The sequence below is a fragment of the Microtus oregoni genome, unplaced genomic scaffold (assembly GCF_018167655.1).
Source record: "Microtus oregoni isolate MIOR12 unplaced genomic scaffold, Mior012 000032F_ref0000030, whole genome shotgun sequence".
NCBI lineage: Eukaryota > Metazoa > Chordata > Mammalia > Rodentia > Cricetidae > Microtus > Microtus oregoni.
In genome coordinates, this window is record NW_024543091.1 from 28299717 (window position 1) to 28326906 (window position 27190).

A 27190-nucleotide genomic window follows, 5' to 3' on the forward strand; every position below is an offset into this window, starting at 1 on the left:
GATCCCAGCTATACTGTAAAAAAAGAGTGTAATGTCTGTTAAGTACAGAGAAAGAAGACTTAAGAGAAACTAGCATATAAACATTGCATCCTTGAGAAATTTATGCATTGTTTGAAGAAAAAGAATCTTACACGACCATCTAATTTGCTGATAGTGCTGGTTAGTGGATTTCAGCTAATATTTGCTGATTGCCTGCTTAATTTAGGCTCCTGTGTTTTCAGTGGTAGATGAGGTAGTGAGGGGGTAAGGAAATTGAGAAAATGGGCCAATGGAGACAGTGCTTCTTTAAGGAACTGCTGTTAATTAAGATCTGCAGGATATCTACTTGTTAACTAAATCAGGAGGGATGGGCTAGGGAAAAGGAGTGAGAGTAGAATTTAAGTATGGGCATGAGAAAAGGGCAGGATATTAAAGTCTGGTGACAGTTTTATGGTACAGTCTCTGCAGAATTGATGTCCTCATTTTTCTTGGAATACAGAAGAACCTATTTATTTACCTTCGGTAGAATGGGAAGCTTTCTCTGGAGAGAGAGAGAGAGAGAGAGAGAGAGAGAGAGAGAGAGAGAGAGAGAGGGACTGTGTATGTGTGTGTGATTTCTAATATATCTTTGTTAGGACAGCCAGTACTTATAACAGATTTACAATTACATTGTTAAACGATCTCTAAAAAGATTTCAGTTTTAACTGCTTGCTTGGAAGAGATTCTGTCCATTGTCAGTTGTTTTTTAAGGATGTGGGTGTCAGTTTGTGAATTGTAGAAAAAACTTAAGACCATCAAATGTATAGTTTACCGTGAAACTGAAAAAAAAGTATTTTTTCTAGTTAAAGTGCCCTTTGAGAATCTTAGTACCAAAGAATTAAAAATCAAACTGTCGAACACCAGCATTTGAGAGCTAATGTAAATGAAAGCCATTATCTTCCAAATTGTAGCATAATAAAGTGACCTTGTAACTTTGGTGTTGGCCAGTACAATATTGTTGTCTGTTTGAACTGAGTGGCAATTTCCAACATTATTCTACAGTGCTGGAATTAAGTTGTGTTTTTAGCAAAAGAATTTTGGAAGTAAATGTTTGTTTTGATATTAACATTCTACTTGTGTATTTAGCAATTAAAATGACTCTTGTAATGATGGTGGTATTAGAAGGGAAGGGAGCTGTCACAGAATTTGAAGCTTAATTATCTCTTTGGTAACAAAATACATAATCTTCCATTGCAATACTATTTTCTTATGGAAATTGACTCATTTGTTCTCTGGTTATCTGCTTAACTTTCTAACCACAAACATCTGCATCTATATTTAATTGGTGAGTACTATATAAAGAGTAAAAATAATCCAAAGGAGTATTTCCTTTATAATTCGTGAGAGGGAAAAGTAAATGGTGAGCACTATGATTCTTTTTCTAATAGTCTTTGAAAGTCTGTTTACTGAAAATGCATACTAAAATTATTTAATTTTATAAAAACTCATTTTTCTGTGTTTTACAGAATTAATTATTCTACTTTAGAAAAGGGTTCCTCAGTATTAACATTGGACTCAAGAGTATATCAGTTCCTTGGTAATGGTACCATCTTAGTTAAGAGTACAAGCTTTAAAAGCAGAAAAAGTTTAGTGTGTTATTTATAATTTGAAGGAGAGAGATGAAACAAGTTGTTTTTACATTTAAAAAATTGGAAGGGGGGGACTGAGAGATGGCTCAGAGGTTAAGAGCACTGACCTTCCAGAGGTCCTGAGTTCAATTCCCAGCAACCACGTGGTGGCTCACAACCATCTATAATTAGATCTGGTGCCCTCTTTTGGCCTGCAAGGATACATGCAGGCAGATGCTGTGTACATACATAATTAATAAATAAATCTAAAAAAAAAATTGGAAGGATAAACCATAACATTCTAAAAGATTTTTACTTATGGAGTGGACTATGAGGCCAGGACGGAAGCTGAATTTAATTGGACATACATTGTGTAGATTTAAATTTTTGCCAAGTGACTTCTGAGGATGGAAAATAAAACTAAACAAATGATTTAAATAAAATATGCATCTAGTTGACAGAGTAAAGCCACACAGAAAGGTACATCTTAAGCTGAAAGTTATTCAGATAAGTGTGAAATAGTAATTGGACTGTAAATTTTTTTTTAACATTTTTAACCTTTAATGTTTTGTTTTTAAATTTAATTTCTTTGCTGAGTCTTTGGGAGTTCTGCTCACCTTTCAGTTCCCCCATATCCTCCCCTAACCCGTGCTGCACCCTCACAAAAGAAACCAGAGTAAGCAAGCAAATAAAAGTAAAAAACAAAACAAAATAAAAATAAAAAACCAAACAAACAAAATGTAAACACCAGTAACAACAAAAATCTCTTTACTTTCTCTCAAACATATCTTCATTCCTCTTGGTGGCATTGGGGGCTTCGGTGTGTCATATAGTAAACCCCTTTGTTCCATCAGGTTTACTAGCAAATGTTCATTGCAATGAGTCGCTGGTCCGGTTCAATGCCTCTGGTTTCTGGTACACCATCGTCCCTGGATCCTCACCAGAATTCCTCTGGGATATCCTGTTTCCACCCTGAGCCTTGGAGATCCTGAGGCTATCATTCAACAGGCCCAGTCTATTCACCAACTCCTGCAGGTCCTAGATGGGGTAGATGCTAGGGTAGGCCAACCCAAGGCCTGGCTGTGGGCCCGGTTGGTAGGAGCTGGTCAGTCTAGGGCGTCTATGTGGCCTTTGGTGGCAGCACAGACCCCAGCCATAGTAGGACTATGATCCTTGGCAGCAGATGGGTCTGGATGTCACCTCTCCTGGTGAAAGTGTGTCCCTCAGCACCAAAATATTTGAAACGTTTAGGAATACCTAATAAAATATGAATAAAATTCGCTTTGATAGAGCATTCAAATACTATGTAAATACTATGAATTCTGTGGTCTAAAAATTTGTTGATATGTGAATAACTACCTAATTTTATTCTAATTTCTTTTATATTTTGAAGCTCCACCTGAATTCTTGAAACAACCTGCTAACATATATGCTCACGAATCTATGGATATTGTATTTGAATGTGAAGTCACTGGAAAGCCAACTCCAACTGTGAAGTGGGTCAAGAATGGGGATGTGGTTATCCCAAGTGATTATTTTAAAATTGTAGTAAGTATTTTTTCAAAGAAATACTTTTATTTCTGAAACCTTTTAAGTGTCTTAAATATAACTAAAAGATGTATTTATATATACCAATTCAAATTACTGCAAATAACAAAATAGAAAATCACCATCAGCATTTCTTGAGAAATACAGTGTGTGCATACATATGTGTGTGTTTCTCACTGCCTCCCCATTCTTCCTCCCTTTCTTCCCCCCACCCCACCCCAGGTCTCACTATAGTTCTGGCTGCCCTGGAATTCACAATGTACACCAGATTGGTCTGGAACTCACAGAGATCCGCCTGGGGATAAAGGCACATGCCACCCCATCCCGGTCTCTCTGGAAGTATAGATAGATGATAATTTTGAAAAACATCAATTATTTATTTAACAAACTATACAAAGCCTAGCCAAAAAGTTATAATTCAGTGCACATACTCTTCAAAGTAAAAAAGAGCCCATGCCAACAGTTCTAACAACAAAAACCCTTTTAGACAGTGAGTGCATCATCACATAGTGCCTTTTAATTTAATTTGCATGTATTAAAAGAATTTTTGAAGTAGGTATAAGCAAAATATGGTGATAACTCATGTGTCATTCCAGTCCTCAGGAGGTAAAGGCAGGAGGCCAGATTAGGTCACTCCTTGAGGCTGTCTCAAAACTGTGGCAAAATTGTAAGTTCAGAAAGTTAAATGTGTAACTGGATTGATATCTCATTCTGTAAAATGTTTTCATGTAAGCATGAAGGCCTGAGGACAGTCACCAGGAGAAACCCACATAAGGCATTTTGTGTTGTAATGCCAGCAATGTGGAGAGGGAGACAACTGAATTCTAGAGGCTCATTGGCCAGCTAACCTAATCAGTCAGTCTCTCAGATCCCAGTGTGAGAAAAAAAGATGTTAGATGTATCTAATAATTCTTTGTCAATTATGCTTTTCATTTCATAAGTATTAGGTTTATAGTAGATATTTTTATCTAGTAATAGTACCATTATCTAATATTCTACTAATAGGATTATTTAGGTTTTAGTAATAATTATTACTGGTATACCTAAAGGTCTTTACATAATACTTAGTAAAAAGCTTAGAAATAATTATAGTGTTTTAAAGACAATGTCATTTTACAGATTTATCCTATAAGTAATTCATTTTTTGTGGGGATGTATTTTCTGTTTCTGAAATGCATAATCTCCTGACAAAAAGTTTCTGCGTATTTAACATTAAAAAACCAATTTGTTGTAGTTAAATTAGCATTTTTCTTTTATCAGTATTTACATGTTGTTAAATTTTAAAGCAGTGTTTATGCTAAGAACATTATTTCTTCTGTCTCCTTGAGAACACATCCTTGAGATTTTAAACTTATGTTCCATCAGTGAGGTCATAAAATTTTATGTATGTTTTTCTTCCTTAGAAGGAACATAATCTTCAAGTTTTGGGTCTGGTGAAATCAGATGAAGGGTTCTATCAATGCATTGCTGAGAATGATGTTGGAAATGCACAAGCTGGAGCCCAGCTGATAATCCTTGAGCATGGTAAGAGGGGAGTAGCAGCAAGCTGAAGGAGCTGATATTGGAGGCACTGTTACTCCAGGGTGCCTTGTGATTGCTAGCTTGCTTGGTAAAGCCCAGATGTGACACAACTACAAGAAAAAAAGCAGCAGTCTTAAGTCATTTCTGTCACTTCAATTACTTTGAGGGCTTCAGCAGGTAAGAGCACTGTCTGCTCTTTCAGAAGACCCAGGTTTGATTCCCAGCCCCCACATGGTGCCTCATAACCATTTGTAACTCCAGTTCTGGAAGAGATCTGATTCCCTCTTCTGGTCTCCTTGGGTAGCACATGTGCTGTACATATCTATATTCAGATGAAACACTCATACACACACACACATACACACACAGACACACACACACACACACACATACACACACACACACACTTAAAAAAAAAACAGGGACTAGAGAGATGGCTTAGCAGTTAAGAGCACTGGCTGCTCTTCCAGAGGTCCTGAGTTCAATTTCCAGCAACCACATAGTGGCTCACAACCATCAATAATGAGATCTGGTGCCCTCTTCTGGTGTGCAGGCATACATGTTGGCAAAACACTGTATACATAATAAATAATTAATAAATAAATAAAGCCAGGTGGTGTTGTACACCTTTAATACCAACACTTGGGAGGCAGAGGCAAGTCGATCTCTAAGTTTGAGGCAGCCTGGTCTTCAGAGTGAGTTCCAGGATAGGGTTACACAGAGAAACCCTGTCTTGAAAGAAAAAGGGAAGGAAGGAAGGAAGGAAGGAAGGAAAGAAATTAAAACATAAAATTACTTAGAGATATGTTTTCAGATAATGTTAAAAAAGAAGTTGATATTAAGGAAGAGAAAAACTGAAAGTCATACACAAGTGTTTATCAGAACCCACTTGTGTTGCTCTCACAGCTGTATTTCTGCCTTATAAGGAAAACTTCTTAATAATTGCACTAAATTTTTGTTGTTTTTCTAAAATAAAACTAGTGTACCTTTTTGATATTCATTAAAGAAATACCTGTTTATTATATAAAATAAATTCAGTCAACATTCAAAAAATAGAAAAGGATACAAGAGTCAGAGGAAACCACTGTAATTTGAACAGGGAAAGCTTAATGTAATGAGTTATTAATTCTAGAGAGTAACCAGGATTTAGCTAGTAAGAAAAGACCTCTTGTAAATAGCAGCAGTAGCCCCTGGGTACCTTCACCTAAGGCTGAAATCTGGGCATCATTGGAAAGAATGTGGCTCTGGCTTCCTAGATAACAGATAAGTAGATATAGTGCTTTGCTGTTGAAACTTCTAATTTACTTTTTAGGGTCTGAGGAGAGTAGATCATAAGTTGATTGCTCACCAGAGGCGTTTTCTGCAAAAACACTCAAGAGGGTGTATGTTGGGGAAAGATGTTGGCTATCAGAACCTGCACATGAGAACTAACAATGAAATCCTCTCCTTCCATAATTGGTGTCTCCAGTGCCTGTGCTGATATGTGTAACATGTCTGTCAGCTGAGAAGAGGAAAAATTATATTAAAGGTGCCTAGCTTCATTTTGTCAAGCAGGAAGAAAAACTTGAATTGGGAATTGGAAGGCAGTAATTCTAAATCTTGCCATCTAGGAGTGTTGCATGGGAGACATAGAGATATCATTCCATTGGACATTATCCATGTTAACAAAATAACAATATTGTTCATTGTTGGATAGAATATTTACATAGTTTTATATAATTTATTCTGTTGGTTGTGTTTAACTTATCCTCTTTTTTGTTGTTGTTTTTTGTTCTGCTTTTATGAACAATATATTACACTGAACCTTTTTATGTGATTATGTTCTCATACTAAATTGATGTTGTATAGCAGTTCTGTCTAAATTGGTGAGGTGGTCATTGGGCTTATTTTAGCAGCTAAAGCTGTTTTCTTTTTTTTTTTCTTCCATTTTGAGCATTTTTTTGTGAATGCATGGCAAAGGTAGCACTATAGATATCTGATCTTTTGCCTCAGTCAAATAAAGTCACTTAACTACAGTTTCAACAGGTTCCTCTGACAGCTGTCAGTTAACCAGGGAAGCTAATTGAAAAAGCTGGCACCTTTTCTGACCGTTCACTAAATAGCATGTGGGATTTATAGATGCTATTTTAAAATATACTTGAAAATAATGTTATAAAAGGTATAAAATATTTGAACCGTTTTTCACCCTCTTTCTGTGGTTATACCTTTCTCTCATTCATTGGAAATGACTTTAGCAGCTTTTCAAGTTTGTAAAATAAAAAAACTCACCAGCTGAATGAGTGAAGTATTGTTGGATTTGGTTTTGTTTTGTTTTGAAGTACGAGGGCAATGACTGTCTATCTGGTGTATTCACATCCATCTAAGCATTGGGGCTTCAGCATATTTATGTCTGTGATTGCTACTATAAATCTTAACCAGTATAAATGGGTGACTGTGTTAGGAGCATCTTAATGGATCTTTCCTCTGAATGTGCTTGGTGGTAGAATAATTTTATTAATAGTATGTTTTCTTCTTTGGCTTTGAGAACATTTAAGGGCTTTGGGAATTTTTTGTTGTTATAATCATATTGACAATGCACTGGCAAGTCATAGGCCTTTTAGAGGGTTTAAGTCCCATGTTTATTAAGTTTGTTTCCTATTTTTGTCATTTTATTTTTTTCTTAAAAGTTAATTTACATGTATGCATGTGTGCAAGCTTTTCTGTATGTGTACCATGGTCCCTTGCAGGCCAAGTTTCAAATCTCCTAGAAATGGAGTTATAGTTGGTTGTGAGCTGCTTGATGTGGTTTTAGGAACAGAACCTGGAGCTCTACAAGAATAGTAAGTCCTCTTAACACTGAGCTATGTATCTCCAACTCCTGCTTATTTGTTTTTGAGATGGAGAGAGTGTAGCACAATTAATAAAAACCCAGAGACAGAAATTAGGGCTCAACCTAAAGGTCAGAAAAGCAAAACAGCCAGCCACTGACTCTTATACCTCTACCTCAGTCCAAAATGGCGATCCTGTCTCCAGGAATCTCAGAATGATACTGTGTATGAGACCTGTCTCCTCCCGTCTTACATTCCTCCCTAGTGCTGGGATTAAAGGTGTGCACCACTACTGCCCAATTTCTATGGCAAACAAGTGTGGCTACTGAGATTAAAGGTGTGTGTTACCACTGTCTGGTCTGTAAGGCTGATCATTGTGGATGTTTTACTCTCTGAACTTTAGGCAAGCATTATTTATTAAAATAACAAATGAACCCATTATGATTGTTTTATTTTAGTTTTTTCTTTAAGAACTTCAGCTTAATATCCTTAAATTATTTTTTATTTATGACTCTGTCTTTTATCTTATCTGTCTTAAGCTCATGGACATTAATCAGACTTACTCATTTAGATGCCTTTTTTTGTCTGAATCTGTCTTTACTGTGAATCTGTAATCCTTTTCTGACCAGGAGCACTTTTTAAAATGCTAAATGGGCATAACTAGGACTAACACTGCAGCTTTGCCTGTTGGCTCTGCCCTATCTATCCATCATGGTGGAGGTATGTTCACTGCCTCTGCAAGCCATGCTCACCACCCAGTTCCAGGGACGCAGCAGGTCTATGTCGTTATTAAGCAACTAGTAGCATGCTGCTCACAAACACCATTTAAGTGCTCAGCCTGATGCTTAAGAATCCATACTCCTTTAGCCCATCTGAAAGCTGAGTTGATAAAACAGCCAAGTAGGGTTATATGAATTGTTTTAGCTTACCACAAAAGATTGAAATGGCTGCCAGAAATTAGAGGGTGGAGCTTTCAATTTTAACTAATTCTTTAAGGCCAAGTATGCACTAGTTTGGAAGATATGGAGGACCCAGACACCAAGGGATCTCTTGTTTCCTTTCAGATAAATTTTCCTGGTGTTCTACATAGTATTCCCAGTTGAGAAGAAATCCAGAATAGGAGGATCAAAGTTTTCTTTCAGGTCTAGAAATAAAGAAGGTGTTCAATCCTGTTGGGAGGTAGACACAAGCCTCTCACATTTCCTCGGATCCTTTTGTAAGCCTCAAACTCATGGAAAAGGAACAAAAAAACCTGCTTGTTTCAGATGTTTCTGGAGAAAGTTTAGAAACTGAACTCCTTCTGTGAGGGAAACTCTTAGACACACACACGCGCACACACACACACACACACACACACACACACCCTACCTCTTGGGCCTGGCCTGGGGAGATATACAGGATACTAAAGATTGAATGTAAAATGTAAGGGCTTGCACATGCTGGGTAAATGCTCTGTTACTAAACTACACACTCTCTGTCCTTGGAAAGAACTCAGAACACAGAGGAAAAGAATCATTGTTACTGAGGGGAAGGATAGAAGATAAAGCTCTACTTTTTATGTTTTAGGCTCCTGAAGGCACTGATATCAAGAAGCCCTTTTGAGAGTAGTATTTAAAGTTAAGAACATGCCTACCTAAGATCAGCATAGTACAAAGCAGATTTAGCCTGCCATGCAAAGAATCACTGAGCCTACCTAAGATTGAAGCTGGACAAGGACAGCAGAGAATTTCATCTACTTATCCATGAGACTAGCACCAAGACAGAAAGCCTTTATTTTGAAAAAGGTTATAACATGATGAGAAATTGCTTTTGTAACAGTGTCCAGAAATGTTTCAAAACTAATGGAAAGAAGAATAGTTGGGGAAGCCTTCTGTCTCTGGACACACGACAGTGGTAGTCTTGTCTATAGAGCAGTTTGAAGCTTGTGGTATACAGTAAGTGGCTGTAACAACTAAATCTATACCAGACCCAATTCCTGACTATGTTGGCTAAACTTCACTCTAATAGTTTGACCAGAGAACAGGCATACCAGTGCCAAGGTGTAAATGACACTTAACTCTTAACTTAGCTCTGCATTCTTTATTCTTCACTCAGTAAAAAATTTATAGACCTCCCCCAAAAAAGCAAAGGAAAAAAGCCTATTCAGTGTTGAAAGATACAACAGTAAACAGAACCAGATTCAAGAATTTTTTACTTCTTTATATAACTTCAGTGCAAAGATACTAGAAAGTATACCACCCACTTGCCATTCCTTATAGACTTTTCTTTTAAAAACTACTCAGACATGGTTTTACAGCCTACAAAATTAACCAAAGAACTGAAAACCAGATGATACCATACTTAACATGGTCCAACAATCCTATTTCTTGGTAGTTGCCTAAGTTGAAAAATTACATCCATATGAAATGAGCACTCAAGTCTTTATAGCACCTTTATCCACAAGCAACACAACTTAGAACAACAAAGATAGTCTTCAGTATGTGCATGGGTAAGCTGTGGAGTATTATTGCCAGGGCGTGTTTTAGTTAGATAGGCTACCATAAGTAAATGTGGGTCTTAAGGACAAAGAAGATAAGAACAGAGCAAAGGAAATAGTTAACTAGGCAGTAGCTGTGATTTTGGTGGTGGTGGGGGGGGGATTGGGGGCCTTAGCCTTTAATGGCTGAGCTACCTCTCTAGTCCAAGATGGTGATTTTTAAAATCACAGGATGAGAGGATGTAGCTCGGTGGTAGAGGGCTTGCCTAGCTTGAGTGGGGCCCTGGTTGAGTAACCAGTACTAGATGGCAAGGGAGAGAATAAAACCACAGATCCCCAAAAGAAGCTCAGTTACCCCATTGTAAGCTTAACTCCAAAGTGATAATGGTAATAATGGTGATGACAGTGAAAGAAAATGACCTGTATGCATCATGGTTAAACACTAAAGACCAAACATAAGAAAATTGTGGAATTAAAAAAATAGCAAAACAAGCCAGGTGGTAGTAGCACACACTTTTAATCCCAGGTCTCTGTGAGTTCAGGGCCAACCTGTTCTACAAGAGCTAGTTCCAGGACAGCTAGGGCTGTTAAACAGAGAAACTATCTTGAAAACCCATAAATAAGTAAATAAATAAATAGACAAAGCAAAAAAACAGTCCCACTAGGGCTGTTAAACAGAGAAACTCTGCCTCAAAAAATAGATAGATAGATAGATAGATAGATAGATAGATGGATAACAAAGCAAATCAAAAATGGTCCCATGAGATACATCTTAAAAATAATCTCACACCCAGTGTTCAATGAACACTGTATAAGAGGAAATGGAAAGATTTAAGAGCCAGAGGATCAGGAAGTTTGCTGTGAGATTGTGTCTTCTAGTAGCATCAGAAGGTATAGCCAGAATATGTCACCAAAACGGCTGCCCAAACGTGAATAAAAATGACAACAATGACCATCCCAAACTAGATGAGTCTCAACCCTACACAAAGAACTGTAGGCAACTGAGTAAGGCTGGGAGCAGGAGAGGTAGTCTTCTCAAGGGTAGAGTACATCAATTGGTTGTCCACTGCCAAATGGTCAGCTCTGAAAACATACATAGAAGTAGCATTATATGGACTCAACATACTATATTTAGGAATATATTTGTATGTGAAAAAATATGTATACAATAAGAATTAGTGAGAAAAGAGGCAATCACTTTGAAAGAAAGCTGGGAGAAGCATATGAGAGGTTTGGAGGACAATGATGGTGTGTTGCATAAAGTAGAGATGATTCTGGCAGGCCCCAGTGATATCCTTTAATTTGGCAGGATATAGGCAGAGACTTGAACAGCATCAAAGAGGAATGATGAAAATTAGCGGGCCCTCCGTCTACAATTAGCCTCCTTTGAACCTCTTTACCTTTGTAATTAGTGGCATTGTGACCTCCAGAAGTGATACATTATGGCTATATAGCAATTCCTAAATCCTCTCACCTTGTATTCTTGTTTGTGTAGATTTTTTTATATTTGTTTTTACCAGATTTATTAATATTTTAAAAATAATTTTCAAAAATGGACTAGATTAAGGTTGACACAGTGTGCCTCAGGCTGGATTCATTAATTTCCTGCATTTTTTATTGGAATATAGACATACACATTTATTGCCAGATTATCTATGTCTTTATCTGTTTCTTGTTTGTGGTCATTTCATACTATAATGACAAAAATTGGTAGTTTAGATAGAGATCAAATGGCCTGTAAAACCTAAAATATTCTCTTACCTTTTATAGAATATGTTTGCCAGCTACCAGACTACATTACAAATGTTTAATAGTTTGTGATCTAAGTTATTTCTCACTTAAGACCTTTTAAAGGGAAACATTGGAGCAGAGAAAAGGAAAAGAGAAGTAAAAGGATAAAAACAAAAGGATGGGAACAGGAGCAGAAAGACAGATCTAGGAGGAAATGTGTGGCAACTCCATGAAAACTGTCAGGGGGAGAAGTAGGAACTGCAGATACATTGTTAGTGCATCCTTCCCAGGAGCTGCACAGTGGAGGAAATCAGTGAAGTGCTCTTTATATTCAGATGTGAGGTATTTTATGTCATGGCATCAGGAAACACAATTTCTTACTGAATTAGGAGGTAGAATTTGAGAAGTATTGTTTCAATATTTTCTTCCAGGACAGGCTCCAAAGCCACAGAGAAACCCTGTCTCGAAAAAAACCAAAAAAAAAAAAAAAAAAAACTTTTAAAATTTAAGGTGAAGCTGGCAAGATCACTCTGGATAAAGGCACCTACCACCAAGCCTGATGATCTGAGTTGAATCCCTGGAACCCATAGCGTGGAAGGAGAGAACTAACTCCCTCAAGTTGTTCTCTGATTGTTTCATATGTATGCTATGCCTGTCCACACATACACATGTACACATTTGCACAAATAAGCAAAGTGTAATAATTTTAGGAAATAAAACTATGATTTAAAATATATTTTAAATCTTACGCATTTTTAGTAACAGAAACACTCTTTGTTGCTACTTCTTTTGTTGTTAGTATTGGTTTTTGGTTTGTTTTTGAGATATCTGCCTGTGTAAGTCAGGTTAGCAGTGAGTTCACTGTCATCAGCCTTCTAGGTGCTGGGATTTCATTGTTTACCACCATGTCTGGGAGCATCAACTCCTGGTTTTAAAGACTCTTTTAAAAACTATTTAATTGAACATAAAATGGAATTACTTCTATATTCTGATATTTCAAATTAGTGCCTGTTTTTAATAGTTGTCTGTTGAAAGATTTTCATAAGTGTTAGTAAAATCAGTGCATCTTAGTGGAATGGTATTGGGGCCACATGCCTGGTAATCCTAGGACATGGAAGACAGAGGCAGGAAAATTATGAGTTCCAGGCCACCCTCGGACTACATAGGGAGACTATATTTTGAGAGCGGGGGGAGGGGGAGGTCATTTCAGGTATGCTAAAGGAGCAAAACCTGAGGGAAAATATTGTTCACTTTTCATTGTCCTTTCTTCCTGTTTGTTTGAATTTAAAAATAGCCTCCAAATTTTCTTGAATGTAAAAAACAGAAATAAACTTTTTAGATGTATATCCTTTCAATGGGGTCTATTAATTGGCAGGTTTTTTGTTGTTGTTGCTGTGGGGAGAAAGGGTTGATGAAAAGGAAGTAGCATAAGCTTGTTTGTAGTAACGGGAATTGACACTTTACTAAGACATTACATGACTTTTAGTGTATCATGGCCATGGTAGATAAGGATACATACAGAGTATTATGAGTGGTTGTTGGTTTTTTTATTATTATTTTATTTGACTGAAACATTTGTCAAAAATTCCATATAGTTCTGAGGCGATTGTATGATAGAAGTTCTGGGAAAAATGACTAATCGCTTGGCATGATTAAAAGTTGGCTAAGTAGCAAGAAATTATTAGTCATTGGTGGAATATTTTAAATCTAAAATATTACTTGTAAAGGTTAGTGTTGATCAAAGGGTTAATTCTAATTTATTATTTTGTTAATTATTAGTAATTATAACTTTAGGAAAAGTTTTACTCCAGATAACTGGTATAATTTGACTCTTAATTGTGATTACTGTATCTAAGAACTTTCTTGGTTATGTTTTTGAGACTCTCAGTTTATAACCCAGATAGTCCTGGAAGTCACTATGTAGCCAGGCTGGCCTCAGATTCACAGCAATCCTTTTGTCTTACCTGAGTGCTAGCTAGGATTAATCCTGTACCACCACATCCACCTTCTGTCTTGGAACTGTCTAAGATTACAGGTTTATCCAGTACCAGTGTTTTCTCTACTCCTGACTGGCACTGAAATTCTTTGCTTTTTGTGTTCTGTAAAATGAAGGAATTAAATTAGGTGATTGTTAATTTTTATCACTTCAAATATTCCACTTCATGTAATTATTTTAAGAGTGTAAGTTTAATGTTAGATGTGATTTTATTTTTTATTTAATTTTAAGTATGAGTGGTTTTTGCTTGCTTTTAACCACAAAGTCCTCTACAGCCCCTCAGATGAAAATAAAGAAGACTGATTTTACAAAGCAAACTTTGAAGCTATTCTTTAAGTAGAACTTAAAAAAAGAAAAACAAAACTACTTAATATATTTATATCATTTAAATTTGTGAAATAAGAAAATAATCTTTTATGACCATATTGAAAGTCATCTTTGAAATGTCTCGTTAAAATTAACTTGAACTATTTTTTAAAAGATCTAACATATGTTGATTGTCAAAATAAGAATGTGTAAAATTGATTGATTAAAAAAAGTAATGTACTGTTAACTCTTCCCTGGTCTCACTTTCTAGAACTAGCCTTGTTAACAAACTTCACTTAAGTAGTTATCCATATATATGTAGTAAAATCCCATATACCTACAGAAACGTAGTTTGTGCTAAGTGGTAAGGTTGAAATAGCCAACAAGAAGACATTGTCTTCTGCCTTCATAGAACATTTGTCTGTTAGATTAGAGAAACATCAAGCAACTAAAATATAAACAAAATAGTTAAAGCTTTTGTGATGCTTAAAGAAAATTCAAAGAATGCTTGGTGTTGTGGATTGAATGTAAAATCAATCCCCCACAGGCCCATATGTCTTAACCTAGTCTCACTATTTTGGGAAGTTGTGGAACTTGTGGCATGAGGCAAGGCTAGTAGGTACAGGGATGTAGCAGCCTCGCTGGAGAGTTGTAGGCGTCCTAAGATGTGAGGGAATGTCCTCATGTAGTCCTCACACATGTAGAACTCACAAATGTAGGCCCAGACTAGTCCTACTAGCTGCTCTGCCTTTTCTGCCATGAAACAATGAGCTAAAACCTCCTTTCTCTGAGTTATTTCCATTGTGTATTATTAGTTTGCCCCAGTGGCAAGAAAAATAACCAGTACACTGATAAAGAATTATTGGTATTTGGGATTTGGAAATTGCTCATTTAGTAAAGTGCTTGCCATTCAAGCATGAGGACCTAGATTCAGATCCCTAGCGCCCACATGAAAAGCTGGATATGGCAGTGTGTCCCTATATTCTCAGTGCTGGAGCTTACTAACTAGCCAATCCAACTGAGTCAGCAAGCACCACAAAAAATAGCTGGAAAGTGATAGAAGACATTCAACATTGAAATCTGGACTAAATATATGGACACTTATGCATACAACCGCTACCACTACCCATATACAAAGAATTATTAAGGAGGTGGGCATGGAGTCTCATAATTTTAATCCTGGTACTTGGAAGCTTGTGGCACAAAGATTGCCATAAATTAAAGGCTAGCCAGAACTACACAAAGAGAGCTCTAGGACAGCCTGAGCTACTGTATGAGGCCTTGTCTCAAAAAACGGGGAGTGGAGCTTTTTGAAAAATGGCTCAGCAGTTAAGAGCACTGGCTGTTCTCCCAGAGGATCCGGGTTCTCTCAGTACCCACAAGGCAGCTCACAGCATGTAATCTAGCCCCAGGGGATCAGATGCCTTCTTTGGACTCTTTGGGCACTGCATACATGTAGTGCACAGGTACACCTGTAGCAGAACACATATACACATAAAATAAAACAGAGGGGAAACTTCTAGAGGATAGAGTGGGAATTATTTTAAATAAGTATATTTAAAAGAGGGCCTTGTTGAAGTGGTGATATTCAAGTTGAGACCTGAAGGATTCAAAGGAGCTCATAGTTCTTTTATGTACATACATATATTTACATTCACATATAAACTTATTATCTACAGTAGTGTTCTTCTGTGATTTTTACATTTCCTAGTATTTAATGGACATGTTACTGCTTATTTTCTTTTTGCTATGAAGCTCATCCTATTAGACAGGCATGTTTTTGAGTTCTTGTTAATAGCATACTTAAAAAAAAAGTACAGCTGAAGAATAATTTTTTATTTACCTGGGTGTGATGATACCATCTTTTATAATTCCAGCATTTAGGAGATAAAGAAAAGAGGATTGTGAGTTCAAGGCCAGCCTGTAATACATAGGTGCTCATCTGAGAAAAAAGAATTTAGCATATTTTTCAAACAATCTGCTAATTTATTTTGAAGCTATAGTTACAAGGTGTTTAAAGATTTATATTTTAAATTAGCTTAAATCTGAAAATAACCAAGTTAATTAAACCAATAAAAGACAGTGCTTTAAAACATATTAAAAAGAATTAGGAGTTATATTATGGAAAATTTCTGTCTTAGTTAGGGTTACTATTGCTGTGATGCAACTCCATGACTAAAACAACTTTGGGGAGGAAAGAGTGTATTTCACTCACAGTTCCATGTAACAGATCACCACCAAAAGCAGTGAGGGCAGGAACCTGGGGCTGGAGTTGATTCAGATGCCATTAAAGAGTAGTGCCTTTCTGGCTTGCTTTCCATGACTTGCTCAGCCTGCTTTCTTACAGAACCCAGAACTACCAGCCTACATATGGCCCCATTACAAATAGACCAGGCCCTCCCACATCCATCACTAAGAATATGCCATATAGGCTTGTCTATAGTCCAGTCTTCTGGAGGCATTTTCTCAGTTGAGGCTTCCTCCTCTTTGATGATGCTAGCTTGTTGACATGAAACTAACTAGCACAATATCCAAGTTATATGGTAAATATAACAAACTGAGCTGGGTATGATAGTTCATACTTGTAATCTAAGCATTCAGAAAATGGCAAAATTTGTATTGTAAATTTAGAGGCAGCCAAGTTATACTATTGTAATCTAAGCATTCAGAAAATGGCAAAATTTGTATTGTAAATTTAGAGGCAGCCAAGTTATACTATTAGAAATTATACATAAAATATTTTAATCTTGTCATAGTTTCTAATTTGAAGTAATTTTATGATAAGAGTTCTTACTTTTTTTATTATTTAATTAAAAATTTCCACCTCCTCCCATTTCCCTCCCGCTCCCCCCATTCCCCTTCCCCTCCCTCTCCAGTCCAAAGAGCAGTCGAGTTCCCTGCCCTGTGGGAAGTCCAAGGTCCTCCCCCCTCCATCCAGGACTAGGAAGGTGAGCATCCAAACATATTAGGCTCCCACAAAGTCATTACATGCAGTAGGATCAAAACCCAGTGCCATTGTCCTTGGCTTCTCAGTCAGCCCTCCTTGTCAGCCATGTTCAGGGAGTCCGGTTTGATCACATGCTCCATCATCCAGCTGGCCTTGGTGAGCTCCCATTAGATCAGCCCCACCGTCTCAGTGAGTGGGCGCACCCCTCGCGGTCCTAACTTCCTTGCTCATGGAGTTTTTACTTTTTGAAGCAGTGCTATGAAAGAAAAAATGTAGGTTGCATATTTGACAACTATCGGTAATTGTTAGACATTGTATGTTATACAGTTCCTGAATAACAATTCATATCATACAAATGGTATGATAAAGTATAATTTATTAAAATGTTAAAAGCAAATTTGATCCAGGCTAAGTCAGGATGATTGATTCAAGTCCCAGCCCATCTTGGGCTACATAGTGAGTTGAAGAGCAGCCTTGGATGAATTGCAAAACCCCATTTCAAAAACAAAGAGATTTGTTAAACCAAGGATTTTACTGAGTACATGTGCTATATAAATAGATATTCTTAGCTCTCTGGCAAAGACCCCACTATGCAGACTAGTAGGGGAGGTAATCTTTAAAAAAAAATAAGTCTGGCTAGAATAGATCTTAGTTTAAGTGTTCAGTTTTGCAGACTTAGAGATTCAACTAAGTGACTTGTCTTAAAATAAGTAGTTAGCATGAAAGTCAGAACTGACACCTGATTTAACTTTAGAATTATGTTACAGTAGCAAGTTTTAATGTTTCTAAGATAAAAGTGCGTGTGTTTTTCCATTTCATTTCAAAAATCAGATTTTTAGGTCAGTATTGTGGTTATTCTTACTGACAAGGTTGATCAGCTATATCATTTTAGAAAGATGACTAAGTGTCTAGTAGCCTTGAGATCACTGTACTTCTGTCATAATTATCAAAAAAACTTTGTGTAACTCTCAGAAGTGTCAGAGTATATATAATATTATTGCATGGTCACCCCAATAACTGAAAATTGATTAAACCTGAAAGGTTCTCAAAATGCCAGGGTAGAGGTTTTATTCTTTGAGTCTAAATAATGTATTGTAAGCTCTGCTGAATGCCAAAGTATTACTGTTTTTAAACAGCAAGAAATCATTTCTGTCAAATTTTCAAGATAAAGAATACTTTGAACACTAACATTTGAATTGAGCCCAGAAGGATAAGTGATGGGATTCTAGATTCATCAGGTTACATGAAGATGAAAAAAATGAGGCAATTCAGTTATATCCACGTGTAGAAAGATTTAACATGCGTTGGGAGAATAACAGGCAGCTCAGCTTAAAAGAATTCAGAGAAATTTGTTACAGAAGTCAACATCTCAAGAAGGCATATATAAACCAGATAATCTAGTAGCTAGTCATAGATAGCATTGGGGTTTGCCTAGCGATTAGAGTACCTTAGCAGATTTTAGGTACATGCAGAGGTAACACAAAAAGACAATTAATGTATAAGAGGTGTATATTTTGGTTTCAAAGAGGAAAATGAGGTAATTCTGTTAACAGTTCTGTACCAATTACATGTGGTATTGAAAGCTTTCAACTAAGTGATAACAAGAACATTTCTTTGTGTTCCTTAAAGATTTTTACATGGTAATCATTCATTAAACGTTGGATAGATGTCCCCACCAAAGAAGATGGGATCAGATCTATGATTTATGGAGTTAGTGTAAGGGAGAAGGGTTATATAAATCTAAGATTATAATCCTTAGTCTTTTGGGGATAGGAAAGTTGGTTGTCATTATGCTTGAGCTATAATATAATACATGCTAGGTTTAGGTAACTGGTAAAGCTAACATAAAATTAAAGTATAGTTTGTTAGCCGGGCGGTGGTGGCGCACGCCTTTAATCCCAGCACTCGGGAGGCAGAGGCAGGTGGATCTCTGTGAGTTCGAGACCAGCCTGGTCTACAAGAGCTAGTGCCAGGACAGGCTCCAAAGCCACAGAGAAACCCTGTCTCGAAAAAACCAAAAAAAAAAAAAAAGTATAGTTTAATGTTTAACATGAATTTCACCTTTGCTAATCATCAGTCATAGATTTTAATACTAGAACTCATGAGACCCAGGTAGCAACTTATAGCCATGGTGATAATTTTTGGTGTTTGGTAGTTAAATTGATGAAGCCCTGAAAATGGGCTTTCCAGACTCAAAGATGCAGTTGAAAATTTTCAGAGAGCAAACTTAAATTTGAATTTGATACTATTAGTAGTAGAATGTTATGTAGCACAAAGATACTAGGAGGATACTATGTGTAACTTTAATTTAATTGGAAGCTATATTTAAAAGATGCTAAATTATACAGCAATGTCATAATTGGCAGAATTTCATTTGAGTCTGAAAGGTATTACTGACAATCTGGATACTTGTGGGTTTGATCTCACACAAGTCAATTCTGGATCATTGTGTTTTTTCATTTTAGATTTAAGAATGTTGGCACTGAGACTATCTCCCTCCTAATTGATACATGCTTATGAAATCACTAGAAATAAGTATAGTTTGAAATGCATTTGAGAAAAATTTTAATATTATCACATTCAATGTTATTGCCTCATAAGTACTGTAAAGTTGTCCTGATGCTTTGGGATTTGCACCAGCATTATTATCTGAGTCCCTTTATGCAGGGTGTACCTAAGTATTGTAGATGCCAAATATTAAAGTAAATATAAAGGCTTTTTATATGGATTCTGGCTTGGTGGTGGTGGTTTTGGTTTTCCCCCTAATTTTTGGTTTCTCCAGCTCATATTCATAAATCTTAGTACATTAAAGTAGTCTTGTAAAAGATCTTACTAGGACTCTTTGAATTCTTTTGCTTTTTATACATAATCTGAAGAGATTTATTTAAAAATTGCTAGAATTTGGTTTCTGAAACTGAATCTTAAAAATGCTAATGTTTTTATATGTAACATCTTGAAAATTTGTTATGATTATAATTAATGTAAATTATTAAGCTCATTGAAGCAAAATTGATTTTTCTTTTTTGTTGGTCAAAATGTGTAAGGAATAGAGATCCCTTTATACATTTTGTCTCATTTCCCCTGGGGTATTGAGATCTTATCTGAGAGACAGCATTTTGGTTTAGAATGGAAAGAAAAAGCTGTCTTTTTCTGGGGCTCACTGCTGAGGTAGGTGCGTCATTAACATCAGACACACCTTTTTAAATGAATCTTTTTAATGTCAGGAAAAAGTCAGATGATTTCCTTGATACTGAAACATCCCTCGTGCACGCAGAATGGGCGGAGTATTTTATTTTATAGCTTCCTTCAATTGTTTTTATAAGTCATTTGTTTAAAACACCAGTTCACTACAAGAGCACACATAATAATAGTAATAATACTAAACAGAGTATCACTAGATGATATTTCTACTAGTGGTGAGTTAATTTCTTCAGAGAAAGACCTCTAAATCTGTGAGTTGATCCTTACAATTCTGTTCCCTGCACTGAAACCAAGTACTCAGAATACATAGCTTTGGCTGTGTTGTTGGTTCACATTGTATTTCATTCCAACACAGACTCCTGACTGTTTGGCAGTTGTACTCCCACAACTTCTGTGCTATTATTACACCAGCACTTCTTGCAGGCAGGTCATTATTGCAGATCTAAAGGTTGGTGTTTACCTTTCTCCTTTGATAGCATGGAAAATACCTTCCAGAACCACGAATGCTAGTCAGTAGGGATAAAGGCTCTAGGTATGCACCAGCTTGTCTTCTCTGTGTTCAATGAATTAATGTAAGTGTTGTATTCAGCAGTAGGGCCTTACTATCAGTTTGTGGAGAGCAACCAATAGACTTGGGAATAGCCTGGGTTGTTTGAGGGTTTTCATGGGGTGCCATTGGCCAACAATGTGATTAGATATAACCCTTTCTCAGCACTGCGAGTTTTATTTGGTGGCAAGAGATGTCTAGTTGGGGCTTTGTCTCTCCCATTATTTGGTCTTTCCATTTAGGTTTCTTTCATATATGTATATATTTTAAGAGGCTTCTGCTGTGGTATGTTTCCATACAACACTCAGCCCTTAGTTTTAACTGTCACTTCCTATATTCCCTTCCTACCCTCTTCTTCCCCCCTAGTTTGCTTTTTTAAGCACTGGAAACAAATCCATACACTTCTAGTTTTCTCTCTCCCTCACTCCTTCCTTCTCTCTCTCCCTCCTTCCCTCCCTCCGTCTTCCCCTCCCTTCCTCCCCCTTTCATTCTCTCATCCTCTCTCCCTTTCTCCCTCCCCCTTCTCATCCTCTCTCCCTTTCTCCCTCTCTCTGATTTTTTTGAGACAGGGTTTCTCTATATAACTGTTCTGACTGCTCTGGAACTCAGCTTTGTTTGCTGTGCAGTCATGAGGGCTGGAATTTGGATTCCAGCACCCACATAATATGGGTAGCATAATGCCTGTAATGTGAAGACAAGAGGATCACTGGGCTTGCTGGTTTCCAGCCTAACCAACAGAAAAGGAATCCCAGATTTAAGGGGAGACTTCCTAAAAAGAAGAGAGTGGAGGAGGACATTGGACACCCACTTCTGATTTCCTCACATGCTCATAGACCCAAGCACCATAGGCACCTAAAAGATAACTAAAGAGTCTCCAGATGTAGGTACATTACTTCTCTCACATTTGTTGCTGTTGATCAATACTGAACCTTTTTATTATGAGGTCCACACTTTATTCAAGTATTTTTGCTTTTATTTAATACCACTTTTTCTGATGGGGGTACAGTACAAGTCACCATCCTTTGTGTTTTAAGTGAGCACCAATGATTCTAACCCATTTACTTGGCAAATGTATTGCTGTCAGGTTTCTTTACTATCAGGTTACTCTTTTCCCTTTTCCGCATTCTATATTTTGTAAGAAACTAGCTATATACAACTATTGGAAATAAGATAAAAATTCAAGAGACTGGGGAGGAGGGTGTGAAACAGTTTTCTTTATTCCAATCTGCAGAAAGGAATGCCAGTCTCTAGTAGCAAAGCAAAAATGGCTGACATGTTGATTTGACACTTGACAGTGATTTTGTAAAGTAGTGAGAAATCCCTGCCCTCTCTGACAGTAGGCTAGCAGAATTTGCCCCCTTCCCAGATTCCCCATCTCATTGGTTTAAGACTCAAAGTCATGTACATAATTAACAATTAGGGCTTGAAATTGCCCCCTTGCTCTGATCATAGGCTCTTGGTTCATGCAGGGCAGGAGGAGCCTGGTACTTCCTGCTTAATTTAAATTATGTGTAGTATTCACTTTTTATTTTTGTGAGGTCATCCATTTTTGCTTCTATTTAATATTAGTAATTTCTATCTGTGTTATTCTTCTACCTCCTCCCTACAGCCTTGATGCTGGGTACAAGTTTATTTTTTAGTTTGATTTTATTTTCTCTAATATTTCTCCTTTGATTGTCACTAATTTCCTTTTTTACATAGGCATCCATGCTATAAATTTCTGTAACTTTGGTACTCTTGTTGAGTTCATACATGTTTAAGATTATGTCTTCTTGAAAATTTTATAGGCCAGGCGGTGGTGGCACACACCTTTAATCCCAGCACTTGGGAGGCAGAGGCAGGTAGATCTCAGTGAGTTCAAGGCCAGCCAGGACTGTTACATAGAGAAACCCTTTCTCAAAAAAACAAAAATAAAAGAAAGAAAATTTTATAGATTTATTAATATGGAATGCTGTTTTCTATCCCTGGGTAAACTTCCTTGTTCTGAAGTCTTAAAGTTATTATAGCTAATCAGTACATTAATATAATTAAATCTGTGTCCTATTTTTAAAAAAACTTTGTTTTATAGTGCTAGGGATCAAACCCAGTGCATTGAGCATGTTAAATAAGCACTGTGGTACTGATTGCTGTCCTCTTGTCCAGTGCCAGTTTTGTTTTGATTGATGTTAATGTGAGAAATCATTTGTCCATTTTTATATCATTTTGTGCATGATATATTATCCCAATCCATTTTTACTGTTACTGTTTTAAATATACAGTTACAATTTTAGATCAGTTAAGAATAAAAGTAAGGGCTGGAGAGATGGCTCAGCTGTTAAAGGCTAGGCTCACAACCAAAAATATAATAGTTCGGTTCCCAGTACCCATGGCTGTCTCTCCAGCCACAAAGAAAAAAAAGAATAAAAATAAACCAGATGTGGTGACATATGCTGGTAATCCCAACACTTGAGAGGCTAAGGCAGGAGGATTGTGATTTGGAAGGTAGCTTTGGCTATATAATAAGATCTGTCTCAAAAACCAAAGATGGGTTGGAGGGAAGGAGGTTAAAGGTTTGGATTGATTATAAAACTAGTACAACTTGTCACTTGTATGAGCAAAAGGAGAACACACTCTAAGGTTATTTGAATATGCATGAAAATTTCAAAGATGTTTAGGAGTCATTTGCACTATAGACAATTTGCTATTTCTCTTTCTAGAAGTTAAGTAATACGGATTATAATAGGGAAATGATTTTCAGGCCAAAAGTAGGTGTCAAATTAATCATTGTTTCTGTCATACAAACCTTGGAAAAAAGGGTTTTTTAGTTTTATAAGTCAATGTATCTTTCATTTTTAAAATTCATCTTAGATTTTTCACAAGCCAATTTGATGTATCTTTCAAATAATACATAACTAAGAAATGTGTGCTATTTCAAATTAGCCTTATTCTAAGCATAGAATCCTTGAAAATTATCATGACTTTTTTTACCTGAAAATCAGAATATTAGAATTAATAAAATTTCCTTACGTGAGCTTTGATGAAAAAATTATTATTGTACTGACAAGAACAGTGACAATGAAAATGCTAATTCCCAGTCATCATCATTACACAGAATTATTCCTTTGCTTTGATTTTCTTTGCTTCATTATCATATTTAAAATTTGGGAATAGTAATGAATTTTAGTTAAAAAATCTGTCATTTCTTATGCATCTCACTACCAAGTTGTGAAACTTGTCCAATACACTGAGAAACACTATTGGGAGCACTACATACAGCATGAAGTCATTATAACAACCCCATCCTGTCAATGGCTCCTAATTTGTCAGTGACAAATTGCTCTCAGGAGCAAATGATATATGGCTTTTCTCTCCTTCCATTACTGTTATTATTTTAAATTAAGTGCTGTGACTAATAGCCTAGTACAGTTGTTTCCCTGGTTGAATGTGGATGCGTCTTCTGAATTTCTCTCATCTTTTAGAGTCGTTGTTTTATTGAATTCTAGTTGTTCCCTGCTTCTTAAAAGTTACTGGGTTTTTTTCTGTTTTGTCTCAGTTGCTTTCTTTCAGCTGTTTGCTATAGGGGAAACGAATTATTCTGTCAGTAATTTTAGAATGGCATCTCTAACAATTTGGTTGATTTTCTAATGGCACCTAAAAAAACAGCCTATCTCTACTCTGCTGATATTGTGAAGACACTACTTGATAGATAGATGTTGAGGGAGCAGCAGGGCTGCATCCCCAGCACCTGGCCGCCTGCATGGCTTATGCCCCAAAATAATTACATAGAAACTGTATTCTTTTAAACACCGCTTGGCCCATTAGCTCTAGCCTCTTATTGGCTAGCTCTTACATATTGATCTAACCCATTTCTAATAATCTGTGTAGCCCACAAGGTGGCTTACCAGGGAAGATCTTAACCTGCGTCTGTCTGGAGTGGGAGAATCATGGCAACTGCCTGACTCAGCTTCTTTCTCCCAGCATTCTGTTCTGTCTACTCCACCTACCTAATTTTCTGTCCTATCAGAGGCCAAGCAGTTTCTTTATTACTTAACCAATGAAACAACAGATAGAAAGATGACCCTCCTCCATCAGATAGAATCTGAAATGATAGGGTATCTTTTAAGTTTTTGTTAGAATATCATGCCATATATACTATCAGGATGACTCCACTGGCTTTACTCCTAAAGTGGTGGTGGTCTTTAGCCAAACGATTTCTACACTCAATTCAAAGAACTTGGTAGGATTAAAATGTTTCCTGTAGCCATAGAAACTAGCCTGACCTACATTACCTGATCCTACCATTGTTAAGGCAACATATTCATCCCTTTTCTTCCTGATTGGAGCATAATGTAATCATTCTCCTGCTGACACAGCTAGAATTGGTCTTATTCCCTGCTATGGTTACTGTATGAGACCAAATAAATCCTTTCTTTGGTAGTTGCTTTTTACAGGTATTTTTCTCACAGCAACAAGAAATGTCCCCAATATACTAGGCTCTACAATTTACATTTGATCCTTGTCCTCAACTTAGGTGACTTTATTTGTTGTATTTTGAGACAAGGTCTCTCTGTGTAGATGCCTAGGCTAGTTTGGAACCCATATTCCTCTTGTCTCACTTCCTAAGTTCTGGGATAATAGGCATGTGCTACCATAGCCACTGTTCAACACCCCCGCACACACTCCCATGTATATGTGTCTCCTTTTGATTTGTTATTATCCTCTTTTCTTTTTGTGAAGATAAAAATTGAGCACTAACATCAAGAAATTAATAACATAACATTTAACCAGCGAAATGTTGGATAATTAAAGTTTTACAATCTTGAATATATTTCTTCTTTCACCTTTTCTTGAAAGATACAAACTATCCTGAAAGCCTATGCTTCTTGTGTTTGTTGTACTTAATTATATGTTGTGGTTATTATCATGATCCAGCAACTTTTATTATGGTATTATTTGAAAGAAATTTTTTTTAATTACCTAATAATTTCTGCAGTCTTTTTAAATCACAAATGACTATCACAGAGTAGTTAGTTCTGGACTTTCTTCTGCAGTAAACAACCAGAAAACTGGACAAAGAATAAAGTAATTATTTTAAATACTTGAAAGCATGTTAGGATCATGACCACTAAGATTAGGGAAGCAAGTGAAGTGAGCCCCATCTATTTTACTGAAATACTTCCTGTTGCCTGGGGTGGGTAATGGCACCCTTACCTATGGAAGCTGAGAGCAGACCACCTAGCAAGGTCAGAGAGCTAGATGGAAGGGTTGGGTTTAGAAAGATAGACTTTATAGAGCAGGCTACTGGAGAAAAACATGCAAGAAAGAAGCTCAAGAGAGTTGTAGGGAGTTCATTCCTCTTGAGTCTTTTGGATACCATGTTACGTTTATGTTTTTTAGTTGGAAGTTTCTATCCTGCCAGCCAGCTCCCAAATAACAACACAGAGACTTATTAATTATAAGTCTTGACTGATAGCTAATGCTTGTTACTAACTAGCTCTTACAACTTAAGTTAACCCATATTTATTGATTCATATGCTGCCTTATGGCTTGTTACCTCATTTTCTACATGACATGCTCCCTCTGTGTCTGACTGGTGACCCTGGCCTTTTTCTTCCTCATACTCTTTTTCCCTGACTTAAAAGTCCCTCCTAACCTCTTCCTGCCTAGCTATTGTCCATTAGCTCTTTACTTAAACCAGTGAGAGCAATATAGCATCACAGTGTAAAAAAAAAAAACTATATCATAACAATGATTTATCTGTCTCTTTCAATTTGACAAATTCTGTAGACTTCTGATCTGTCATATCTTCGACACTTTAGCAAATAAAATATTTGTCAAATATTTTATATAATGTTCTCTGAATGGACTTATGATTACACCGATGTGATTTTTTTTTTTTTTTTGGTTTTTCGAGACAGGGTTTCTCTGTGGTTTTGGAGCCTGTCCTGAAACTAGCTCTTGTAGACCAGGCTGGTCTCGAACTCACAGAGATCCACCTGCCTCTGCCTCCCGAGTGCTGGGATTAAAGGCGTGCGCCACCACCGCCTGGCCCGATGTGATTTTTTTTTCTAAAGAAATACATATGAGAAGTGATCTTGCAGTGCTTTTGTATCGGGGTACATGATATCCATCAGTGCTTGGTGTTTGGTGATGTCAACCTTGATGGTGTAACTGAGGTGTTATCTTCCATCTTAATTCTTTTGTAGTCACCGCAGATCTCCTATGGCTTCCTAAGTATAGATGTTCTGGAAGATTCTGAAATCTCATAGCTCCTTTACACACTTTCATGTACTTCCTCTTTTCATGTCATCCCTGCTTCCAGATGTACTGATAGTTAGTTCCTCAAGATCTATTGATTTGTGACTTGTCAATCTTAGCCTTTGAAGTATTTAGCATCCCAGAAATTTCTTCCATTAAATTTACTTTCCTCTTATCTGCCTTATTTCTTAATACATTTTGATTTACTTGAAATACTTTTCTGTTTAATACAAAGAGGAGTTTATGCCATCATGTCTATTATTTAGTAATAAGTTGAGTGTGGCTGT

At 36.7% G+C, this 27190-nt stretch overlaps 1 protein-coding gene across 9 annotated transcripts in view; it reads left to right on the plus strand.

Annotated features, from left to right (window-relative positions):
• Positions 1–27190, plus strand: part of Neo1 (neogenin 1) — a 168757-nt gene that overhangs the window by 79144 nt on the left and 62423 nt on the right. For all 9 annotated transcript variants that reach the window (XM_041679482.1, XM_041679483.1, XM_041679484.1 and 6 more), the window contains exons 6-7: positions 2980–3134; positions 4538–4658. In XM_041679482.1, coding sequence (XP_041535416.1) covers positions 2980–3134; positions 4538–4658 — 276 coding nt within the window. The remainder of the gene's footprint in view (positions 1–2979; positions 3135–4537; positions 4659–27190) is intronic.